The following is a 12,053-nucleotide window of genomic DNA, read 5'->3' on the forward strand; positions in this document are numbered from 1 at the left end:
TTTCGTAATTTTTTTTTCAACCGTGTTAGTGCTCACCTTTTTTTTTTTTCCTTTTTTTCACCCCTTTGTTAGTTCAAAGATTTTGGATAGAATTACGAACGTGATCTTAAAATTCCTCCCAAAACCATTAAGAAGATAGGAAAGGGCAGGTCGTTATCCGGTTAACTAACAAAGAGAAATTTTTAGCTAAATTTATTTTTAACTTCTCTCCAGGCAAAGATTTCTTGAATCTTCTGTGAACTTACTTCTTGTAGGGAACCTTGAAAGGGCCAGAGTATCAGAGAGATCGAAGTGGTTGAGGGAAAATTGTAGGTTGGCCGGATCACTGTTACATAGCATTAAAGCAAGATATTTTCGCTATTACTTTCGCGGATTAGTTAATTATATTTAGATCACAAAGTTTCGGATATTAGGTTATGGCAACCACAGGTGGGCTACGTGGAACGGTGTTTAAACGGTGAGTGCAGATTCATTTTCAATTTTAAAAATCGTAGGCATTATATTAACGAATCCTGATACATTTACAGAAACATTTTTTATTATTACCTGGGATTCGGCAGGAAAGATGAAAACTGGAACTTTAGGGCTGCAATTGAATTGGCATAAAAAGATTCGTTTTCGAAGCTTGTGGTCATCTAACCCCGGCTTCCGGTAAGAGTGCTGATACGTTTAAAGTTTAGAATTTCTTGTGATTGTCATTAGGGATTCGAAATCTTGAGTAACGGTAGTATAGAAAGAGTTGTGTGTTCTGTCAGGTTGCTGAACCTAGCCTGTCGACCAAAGCTTAGGCTCCCTTTTCTAACCAACCTTCGCGCCTAGCTTTGTCTCGACGTTGAGGCAGGGATGGATCTTTCATCAGCTGTACTGAATATTTTTTGTTTTGTTTTTTCTTAAGAAATGTGATAATCACATCTTTTATCAAATTACCTCGGATTCAGAAACTCTCTTGATTTAAATCTAGAGGTCATCAATGCTTAAATTTTCCGTTCGTGTGCAAAAATTCCGAACTACCATCTCAGTATTTAACGTTTTTACACTAACAGGCTGACGGTTTAAAAAAATCAAATTTATTTTGACTGATATGTGAAAGAACAAGTCACTCACGGATCATCCATACCTTTGGACACGATTCACGTTTTACCACCTGCCGTCAAATTCTAAATTTTTTTTTGACCACTAGTTAGAAAACTAAGAGAAACACGGTGATAAGAGAAAACTTTCGAGTAGACGAACAGTGCGTGAACAACTTGTAGGGCAGACAAAGTTGGGTTGTAGTTGTTTGATGAGGAGAAAGAACTAAGTAGAACAGGCTATCTTGAGAAGAAAAATAAATTGGAAAACTGAGAAGAAAAAGGAAGTCCCAGGAGGAAGCGTACGGAAAGGAGTGTACAAGACTCTTCAAAAGTTGAAGGCTCGTGATAAAAGCTGGAAGATAAGCATTTCGCATTTGATAAGTCTTATTGAAAGCACGGGTTACGGACTAATTGATCGTTCCCTAAATATCACGCGTCACGCTCTAACTCTGCGCTGCCCTCACGCTCTCTCTCCCAAAGGACCGCTTTTCGGCATAAATAAATTTTGACAGGAAGACTATTGTGCTGCTTTGTCAGAACTTATTCACGCTCTTTTAAACAAAACGTTGATAAATTGGTTTTTATACGCATTTCAATAACTAGCTTGAAAACTGTCTCAATCCTCTTAAATCAAACAAAAATAAGCTGATCCGAGGTGTCAGCCAGTGCAAATGGAGTCGGCGCTCTGTACATCCGTTGTTGACCTTCTTACTGAATGAGCTGTGCTTTGCACACAATATAATCTATAGAAATTTGAATAACGAGCAGACTAGTACCGCCGAAGGGCAAATACGCACATTATGGTGTCAACCATAATTAGCTTTCAATTTCAACTTTAGCCAAGGTAAATATTTTACCCGAACTTCTGTTCTTTGTAAAATTGTTACCAGGTCTTCTCGAGAGTAAAAGACAAAGAACGCTGTCATAGGAAAGTGCTGGATTCTCGCTGCCCACAAGTTGACAAACAGAGCTTTACAAACTCGCAGTCATGTAAATATGACTCATGGCTCTTCTGTTTACTCCCACGCCTTGATTTCCGAGATAATTTCTCACCGAAGCGGAAATCCACAAGCCCTTGTAGCGCAAACAGCCAGCCACGAATATTCCAAAGCGACTGAGCGTATCTCGGCTTGCCCGTACATTGACTGCGATACTAAAGTGCGGTAATCTGTTTGTTTGATTGGACACTTCTCTTTAGATCTGGTTTGTAATAACAGTATTAGAGACACTGCTTCACTTGAGACCTTTGTTTTGGTGTAACAAAGCGATTTCCAATGAAGCCTACGATGGTTTTGACTGACGAAGACATCCAACGAATTAGAGAGTCTTTGGCTAAGACACTCACACCTCGTCATAAAATTGTTATCGCCCCATGCTTGGCTGAGGTACTAGTTTACAAGATTCGGCTCAGCATTCTACGACGACCAACTAAAGAGAAATGGAGTACTGTCGGCCGAGGAGTAATTGCTTTAATCTACAATACCGACAGCCTTGGCCAAAGGATTGAAGTCTGTTTGACCTCCCTGAAAACACGCGCAGTTGTGTGGAAAGAGACGGTAGTTGCAGACTTAACAAGGATCGAGTCACCTCAGCCAACTTTTCACACTTTTAATAGTACTAAAAACTTTAATGAAAAGGCCGGGATTCGCTACGAAAATGAAACAATTGCGAGACTTGTTCTTCGGGCTCTGAGCGTGTTTTCTTCTCAATCAAAATCGCTCAGTAAAGATGCATCAAAAGTATCTGGACATAAGCCGGCTTCAAGGTCACACTCGTTCAATGTCGCCCCGAGACCAAGGCATCCTCGCGCTCACGAATCTGCTTTTGAAAGGTGTACAGTTGCCTTATCGAATATTCAGATACAGCAAGTGTTCAGCACCGAAGGACGACAATTAGCCGAACGACAAACAGCGACACTGTTTCAAGGAAAGACTGCGTCGCAAGAAAACAATCGACGTCTCGTCTCTATAACTGAGGGGTGCGAGAAAACCATGAACGACATCAGTCGCTTTGAAAACCCATCCAACAAACTTTTCACCTGCCAACCGCGGCCCGTACACCGCAGTTTAAGTTTGGTTAGGCGATGTACAGAACCTGTGTTTAAGAAAAGAGACTTGATGGTCACCGATTTATGTACAACCGAACTTTAAATAAGTTGAAATCCCTTAGGAAAAATAGAAACGCTAAATATGAACGACAGAAATTTTAAACGCTGCCATGAAATATGTTGTGACGGTACTGATGTAAGTTCAAGAGCTTTGATTTGTTAAGGAGTACATTGCGTTGTCGACGGCGTGAAATTTAATATTCAAAATATGATCATGTTAAACTCTGCGTGAATGGAAACCTAGAAGACTTCATAATGCAGAAAAGATTAACTGAGCAATTAAGAAAGGATTTATAATATCTACAGAAAGATTAGATCAGTTTCAGATTGTGTACAGAAATTCTTTCCTCAAGTTAATTTATTGAGAAAAATAAAGCTGCTGGTATTTAATTCTCAGACGTGTCTCCTTAGTGTAGTCGAGCTAATATTGGACTCAACACTGCGTAAAATCACAGACTTTAAACAGACCAATTCTGTATTGATGAATAATTACCTCTAATTAGTCATTTATTTACAAGTCAAAAGATACCGTAAACAGATTTCAACAGGTTCTAACCACTGGGAATCTTATCCCGACATCCCAATTTCGAATCCGGTTTCATAAAATGTAATTTTCCTCTCGTAAAATTTTCCTGGGATAAATTGCATGCATTTATTCGCAGGAAGTTTCTACATAATTACGTCGCCCCAAACCTCAGTACTTCATCAGTGACACATGTCCGGTGCCGGCTTCCAACACAATAAAATGTGGTCACCAGTGGGTGGCTTTCCTTATAGGCTATCATTGTGGTAAGTGATGACTTAGCTTTGGCATGTGAAAGATAAACTTTGAGGTCAAATCAACCGTGGGCAATTCACGATTCCTCTTCGAAAACAGTACTGCAGTTTTCGACGAGATTTTGGGTAATAATAAATGTCGAAGGACTTAAACAGTCTGAGAAAATTCAAGTTCGAGTTTCGTAATATATCGGACCAAGTGCTGTGGTAAGGAGAGTACTTAGGGGACACTCGACCTGGATGGGAAATGAGCTGATAAGGAAACCTTTGTATTAAATAGTTGCTGATTAAGTAACTTATATAGAATAACCTCGGAAACATTAAAATTCAACAAAACACCTTGGTTAACGACAGGTTTGTCAAGACTCTCGTCAAAATTCTTTACACGTTCATTATCAAAATGATTCAAGCGCTTCATCTTCAGTGAACTATTTTTCTGTTTGTGTATCGTTTCCGTTTGAGTAAAATGTCGACACGAACCATTTTAGCTATATCAACACCGGATGCTTTTACTGAAAGACGAACAACATTGTGAACTGACTCAGATTTGGCTAGTTTCAATGATCTCCAGTCAAATACTCACTTTAACTTAGAGGGATCGGAAATGAAATTCACTGAACAAGAGACTGAAAAATATCGACGATAGCCACAAGCTTTCGGGACGGCGAGACCAGGAACCCAGGAGGTGTGAAGAGACGAGAGAAGGCGCAAGAAATAACAAACAGCTAAACAAGCAAACAACAGACGACATTGCAAAATAAAGAAAAGAAAGTTACCCGATTTTTACCAAAATCAAATAGCGAAGCTGATCAGAACAGTATTTACTTTGTGAAATTTACCTGATTTACGCCAATACTGCCACGAGACATGACACTTGATCAGGCGTTGTTCGGTCAAATTACCTGACAGCACAAATTTCCGGCTCACATAAAACTTGTAAACTTTTTGCATTTACTTGTTTACGGCATGTCATCCGTCCTATCAGTAAGGAGTTCCGGACGGTAAAAAAATAAGCGAAATGTATCAAAATATTCTTCGTCAAAGAGCAGATTTGTGGTTATTAGAGAACGTAAAGATTGGCAACTTTCCATTCAGTGATGCAGCAGAATTTTCCTCTGTGATGCCATCCGTCTTTTTTTCATTTAGTTGTCACAGGAACAAAATCTTATTTCCGCAACTGCGCATGAAACATAAAAATGGTAAAAATTCGAATAAAGAATATGTGATGGATGATAAACACAATACGCCTTTCATTTAGCTCGAAAAATTCTCGTTTATTTATTCAAGGACACTACCTATCACACGAAGCTCACAGTTTTCCTAATTACCGAGATTGAGGTACCAATCAGAAATTCAAGCCGTGAAATACTTGCTAGAGAAGCTTTTAAAGTTAATTTCAGATGAATACGCAACAAATGATCAAGCCTCGAAATGCACAATCATTTTGAAATGATGTGTGATTGATAAGAGTACAAGAATCTACTTGTAGTGTCCAGTCGCCCTCTGTAATTTGATCTATGCTTTCGTGATTGCTTGCCGCCAGTCCTCTCTAACATAATCCCATCCTAGCCCCGTTGATATCTCTTTTTAAAACATTTACAGAGCCATGCCATAACACCTGGGATGATTTACGCTATCCGGCTTACGGGAATTCAGATCCACTTTTCGTCTCTCTGGAGAGAAGCTAAAGTTACGTTTTGTGATATGATTAGTTAAATTGCAAGTGGAGCAACTACTTGGTTCATTTTCTTTTCCATTCCTTTCATTTACGTTGTATGCAAGGAGGAATGACCCTCTATGATCCTCTGGTATGTCATACATTTCTGCCCCTTTAATAAAATCCTCCTGATTTATTTCATTTTGGAAAAAAATTTTTTTATCTCTTTTTCTCCTGATTTTACCCATCTGCGATCCTCGTAACCTTTCGTTGTCCTGTCTGGGGACTCACAACTCAGGCGATTGTACCGGAAGTTCACCGCACCCAGTCACATCCGTCGAAAGCGAAAAAGGCCGTGACGTCATACTCCTGTGACTAAGCTTCTTCATTTGTACTCTATTGTAAATGAATGTTCTCCGTAAAGAGGGTTTCTTCAGTTGTAGCGACAGAAAGTAACGGAGAATTTGTCACAAGGGCGCTCTCTCACTCAAAATGGCGCATTATCAAGTGACAACTTTGAGGTGCTACTAATTTTTCGGTTGATGTCAGTCGGAGGTGTGCACTGCCTACAGTGTCTGTATTTTAAATTGAACTGTTTTTAATTTGAAGTCTCCGTCGGTCACGTCTTGTTGGAATTCGCTGTTTTCGATCAGTCATGTCCATGAGGACGACGCTTAGTGACAATGCCTTGAGCGAACGTTTATCGGACAAAGATATTTTCAAGATCAAACTCTCGTTATCTTGTTTATCGAACCGCGTTGTGGTGTGCGGAACAACAGCAAGCCTTTATCTTTGGCAACCGCCAAGCATCGATCGTCCTTCGAATCAATGGACCCTTGAGCGAAGTGGAGTGCCTGTGTTAGTCATCAGCACTGGAGACTGTGGGGCGAGGAATCCTAAAGGAGTGCATGTGAGTTTAGTAGAGAGAGATAGCGGCTTTGCGACTTGGAAAGAAACCCTCACTTCGAACTCTAACTACCACGAACAACAAAAGAACTTTCATACGTTGATGCTCTCTAATGGGGACGGGTCCATGGCGGGGTTTCGCTTTAATTGTGAGGAATCTGCCAATGTTTTCTTAAAAGAGGTCGAAGCTGCAGTGCAAGAAATCCTGTCGTCTGTTTCGGCTCCGGAACTGAATAAACTTCCCACGACTACAAACAGGGAACGTTTAAAAAAGTTCCGCAAGCTAAAAAAAGTTGAGATATCAACGCCATGTCTGTTTAGCCATGTTACAAGTATAACGTCGGCCACACAAATCGGCGAAGGAGAAAAATCCAAAAGTAAAAAGGACAAAGACAAAGGAAAGACCTTGAACGGAGAACTCAGCAGACCCGCTCACATTAGAAGAGCTTTTAGTATGTCGAAGAGAAGGTAGTGCGAAGATATCTTTGACTAGGTTTGACCTGTTTTGCATTCGCTGCCAGTCAAGATACCACGGCATATCTTGGATTGAGAGGCTGGAGGAATTTAAATATTCGCCCCATCTTTGCTGCGTGTGACCAGCCAGTTTTATATAGATTAATATATAGAAGTAAACATCGTCATATATTTTAGAGCGTCAATTTGATGACTGGTTTATGTATTTGTGAGAAATAATGTCACTACTTTGATCAAGTTGTTTTGTTTAAAAATCGATTTATAAGTTGTCTATCGCGACAACTTATAAATAAGTCATCTTCCGCGCCAGCGGCAAAGCTATTAATTCGTCACACGACAGCGTCAAATGTATGCATCGCTCTTCAAAATCTTTGGTGTATGCGGTTTCCTCGAAGAGGGTAATGGGTCGCGACTGAATAAATATCGTCTTTGGTCCAATATTTTGTAAACACAATTCACTTTTCTGTGGAATGCATTTTTAAGAGTTGTAGGTACTTATCTACAGACTAGGCTGTTGACCTAAAGAATAGTTGTATCCGTAAATGGCATTAGCGTTTCTTTCAATCAATGCTGTAATTCTCTGAGGAATGTTTCCAAACAACAGAGTTAAAATGCTCATGCGGGAGAGAGGTAGTTTTGATATGTAAATCAGCAGATTTTCTTGTGACTGAGGGGTTTAAATTTAACTTTGCCTTTTGGACTATGAACGGTATGGTGCCACGGGCATTAGGGACAAGTTGAGGTCTGTAGGCTTTTCTCCAACATTCTTAATTAGGCATATCTGGAGAATGTCTGCACTTGCCATGTGAATTCAGACATGTTATCTCTATAGATTTCTTTACAAATCCTTGGCAACCTTCCCAGACTGCTGAGAGAAAATCATGGTATACTGATCTCATTTACAAGCCTTTTGCAAGCATATAAGTAGTTTGAATAAAGGGATGCTTGAATGACTGCATGTTGAGATGTTGAATTTTGAGAAGAAAATCTGGCAGAGCAGTTTTTTGTCATCAAACACCATCTGGCAGATCACCAAGGGTCATGATAAACAGCTATAACCTATTTCCTTTTTTACAGGATGTTGCCCAGAGTGGTATAGTGGTTTAGGATGCAACTGCAGGTCATTCAAGGTTATCAGCCATTTAGAATGAAGCAATCTTAACTTAATTTTATTTAATTTTTAGCAACTGAAAAGTTTGACCGAAATTGGTGGATAGGCACCTTAGTTATAGTCATGTGATAAAGTATTGACTGAACCTACCATCCTTCTGGGTCCTGATATATAATATTTAGATTGTCAAAACAATCTTAAAAACAATACCAGGGTGGGAAATTTTTAAGTCCATGTATCAATTTTGCAATCAAGACACAATTACCTTACATGCAACACTGATGGAGTGTTGCCCTCTTGAAGATTTCAGCTACCACTGAAAAGAAGGATTGGGACCACAGTGATTTTTGTAGAAATGCAGTTCTTAAAGGAACAATTCTCATTTACAGGATGAGATACAAGATCATTTTTAGGGTGCATTGATGATTGAATTATGAGATAAAGCTGTTTCTTAGAATGCAGAGTTGTTGCCCAAGATGTTGAACCGAGCAGAACTTGGCTCATGAGCATGCAAAACCTAGGTTGATCTTGAATTTGACAGGTAGTTATTTATAGCCCTTAATAACAGGAAGTAAGTGACTATTTTTACTATTTATGTATCAAATGCCACAGTGATTCTTGTAGTAGAAAATTTTGAAAAAGAAAAAACATAAAAACCAAACAAAACACAACAAAATAAATAAAAGTAATGGATGATGAAGCCAAGAAATAGTGAAAGAGTTCAATTTTCTCATCACCCAAACAGAGGAAAAAGAAAAAAAGAGGAAAAAAAGGAATGAAAACCTTTCCACGCAACAACCGAAATTTACCCAGGGTGCCTCTACCGCACAAATCTATTTTATTTTGATCGGGGTAGTGGTGGTGGTGGTGGAGGGGAGGCACGGGTGGGACACATGTTTCGTCGCCATTAAGTATCGATGAGCAAAATGGCGGACGCAACTGATGCAGGGGATAGCTGCGCGGCATTTATTCTTCTAACCCTTGTCAGACAGTGAGTAGTTAACTTCTCTATCATAACCTTTGTTTGAACTGAAATAAGCAAACAAAAATTGTAGTTAGTGGAGTTGACCGTCTGAAAGTGCTTTTCATCCTAGGACAGCTCGATCGGACGTCTGTTTTTCTCTTTCACATGATTTTAAGGCATAAAATTTATGGGACATGTAGCTGCATTAAAAACCCTTTAAGAGGGAAATACGCTTCGCATACAATCATCGTCTGAACATTTTGTTTTTAATTAGATGTTACTGTGACGTGTCGTAATCCAACAAACATGGCTGAACTTTGTGATGATTTATAGTTCTTTGCAATTTGCTCGGTTTTTGTCTGGTTAAAAAATGTTGTTTTCAGGGTTTTGTGGAGGAAATAAGTAACCTTCTTTCGAACTTCCTTACTTCTTTAAAATTTTATTTATTTACTATAGAGCCTCGAAAATGAACTGATTGGGATAATGATTACCAGAGGGACAGAACCGAGATTTGATATAGATGAGCAATGTAATTTAACATGATAAACACTACATTATATGTTATTGTCTGATTCTTTATACTCTGAAATTTTTTTTGTAGTGGTGAAACTCCACAAAACAAGGCAAACATCATTCAAGGTGAAAACTTGCTGAATGTCTGTGATTGTAAATCCTACAAATAGTTACTTTGATTAAAAACAATAACCTGATTGGCTGTTTTTTTTGTTGTCAAACTTGAAAGGTTCCCTTCATCAAACTATTTTGAACATTTTTCTTACAGAGAGAAACAGAAGCCTCCATTTGGTATAAAATTGTTCTTGGATAGCTGTCAATTCTGACATCTGCTACAAGAAGCAAACAGTTTTAAATTTCAAGAGTGTATCTCTCCTTTGAGCTTTGATGAAATGTTACGTCTAAGATTAAATGTATAAGCATTAGTTTCATTTGGTTGGAGGTCATAGCTTTTGCCATCCATTACTTTTTTTTTTACAAGAGTTAGACCAGGAGTTTATGAAATTCTTAGCATTAAAATGTTTACTGCATTGAATGTTAACTTTATGGTGATGACTGAAATGGTGTTATAAATGAGCAAGACTTCTTCTTTTGCAACGGCACTAAAGGGCTCTGCCATTCTTAATTAGATGTAAATGAAGACTTTCTTTACAAATCATCTGTGATATCTGAAAACTGGGAATGTTACTTGGATATTACCCTGTTTTAGGTGTTGGATATTCAGTCTTGAATGCATTAAGACCAGTCATGGTTGAGAGAAAATATTTTATTTGTGGTTGATAAGTTTCAGTTCTCATTGTGACAAATCTGGACTGGTTGAGCTATAATTTCATTAGTGTTGATGACAAGTTGACTTAATCATTTTGCAGGGCAGACAGATACTTTGCTCTCAGATGAAGGTATAAAACAAGCCCAACTTGCTGGAAACAAGTTAAATGATGAAGTTTTCTCTCACATTTACTCAAGTGATTTGAAAAGAGCTCGAAAGGTATGTCAAACTATTTTTTCCTTGTTGTGGAAGTGGTCATGCAGCAGTAGAGAGTGGATGAAAAGTTTATGAAAATTACCACTGTTCCTGTGGAAATTTTTTCTTGTTGAAAGCTTAAGAAGGATTTATCTGGTTCCAGAGAAGTACCTCATTTTCCTAGTTGTTATTTTCAATTAGTCAGTTGTTTTTGTTGTTATCTGACCTGGTGGGTGAATGTTAGTTTTATATCCTAGCTGACTGGTAAATATAATTTCTTTTTGCATCTTTCAGACTGCAGAGGAGATTATCAATCAAAATAATTGCTGCTCTCAAATGAAGATTGTAGAGGATTCTCGTCTGCGAGAGAGAGTGAGAATTGAATATTAAATTTGTACATACCATCTTCTTGTTTCACCCTCTCAGAGTCTGCCCTTGGTTTGTTTGTCCTTTGATAAATTGTTTCCTATATTGATTGAAAATAGTTCATCGTGATAACATAGTAAGTAGTCATCGAGAAATAGATTCATTGTAGTTAAACTGCTTACAGTCTCTTTTTTGTCTCAATTTGAAGTGAGCAAGTAGAAATAGACAAGAAATTATTTATGAAAAACATTTTACAATAATTTTTTTTCTATTTCTGTTCCCAGGGTTATGGTGTAGCAGAAGGAGTATCCAACCAGAGGTTTAAACAAATGGCAGCAGAGAACAATATGAAGACAAACATATTTACACCAAAGGGGGGAGAAACAGTTGCTGAACTCAAAGAAAGAGCAACAAAGTTTTTGAACTCCATAATACATGAAATTGGAACTTCACACTGTAGTGACTCTAGCAGTTCCATTCAGAATGACATTTGTGTCAATGATAGAATCATTGATGAGCCACAGACCTCAAAATGTGTCACACAAAAACAAGAAAAGATGTCACAGCTAGCTAATATTCTGGCTGTTTCTCATGGTGGACTCATAAGGCAGCTTCTGCTCCACTGTATGGATGATTTACCCTCAAAGTTTCCTCCAGGATCCAAAAGGAGAATTTCATTTTCTTCTCCAAACACTGGCCTATCAAAGTTGAAAATATATTTGAAAAAGGAAACAAAATTACCAGAGTTTGTTGAGTGCTTTTATTTATACAATGCAGAACATCTTAGCTAAAAAAAGTTAAATACAAAACAAGAATTTCCCAAATGATTGTCTCCAGGTGATGTTCCTGGAGGTGTTTTGTTTTTTTTTTTAATTCCAGTCTGGTATTTAAAACGATTTTGCAATATTTTTTGAGAGTAATTTAATGAACATTATAGTTGGGGTTAGATCTCTCTATACCACTGTATCATAGGCCATAGAATGACCTATGGACGAATGGTTGAATAAATATTTTTTTACCAAAAATGAGTGATCAAGTTCAAGATTGACTGCTTATTGTACGAAATGCTTCATATAAGAACTTTAAAGCCAAACCTGAACGTGCAATCGGACTCTATTGGTGCGAAAGTATTTGTATAATC

The 12,053-nt window shown here is 38.1% G+C and overlaps 3 protein-coding genes across 3 annotated transcripts; all 3 read left to right on the forward strand.

The window, feature by feature from the left end:
- Nucleotides 1-2,197: 2,197 nt before the first annotated feature.
- LOC113673441 (uncharacterized) lies at nt 2,198-3,445 on the forward strand. The gene has a single exon (XM_027189857.2). The coding sequence runs from the start codon at nt 2,348-2,350 to the stop codon at nt 3,221-3,223; it is 876 nt and encodes a 291-aa protein (XP_027045658.2). The 5' UTR covers nt 2,198-2,347; the 3' UTR covers nt 3,224-3,445.
- A 2,570-nt stretch (nt 3,446-6,015) lies between these two features.
- On the forward strand, nt 6,016-7,948 carry LOC113673443 (uncharacterized). The gene has a single exon (XM_027189860.2). The coding sequence runs from the start codon at nt 6,270-6,272 to the stop codon at nt 6,990-6,992; it is 723 nt and encodes a 240-aa protein (XP_027045661.2). The 5' UTR covers nt 6,016-6,269; the 3' UTR covers nt 6,993-7,948.
- A 1,002-nt stretch (nt 7,949-8,950) lies between these two features.
- LOC113673442 (fructose-2,6-bisphosphatase TIGAR B) lies at nt 8,951-11,937 on the forward strand. The gene is made up of 5 exons (XM_027189859.2): nt 8,951-9,096; nt 9,671-9,708; nt 10,452-10,570; nt 10,841-10,918; nt 11,197-11,937. Exons 1-5 carry the CDS (start codon nt 9,023-9,025, stop codon nt 11,701-11,703), a joined length of 816 nt encoding a protein of 271 aa, XP_027045660.2. The 5' UTR covers nt 8,951-9,022; the 3' UTR covers nt 11,704-11,937.
- Nucleotides 11,938-12,053: the final 116 nt, after the last annotated feature.

The sequence above is a fragment of the Pocillopora damicornis genome, chromosome 2 (assembly GCF_964200805.1).
Source record: "Pocillopora damicornis chromosome 2, jaPocDami1.2, whole genome shotgun sequence".
Taxonomy (NCBI): domain Eukaryota; kingdom Metazoa; phylum Cnidaria; class Anthozoa; order Scleractinia; family Pocilloporidae; genus Pocillopora; species Pocillopora damicornis.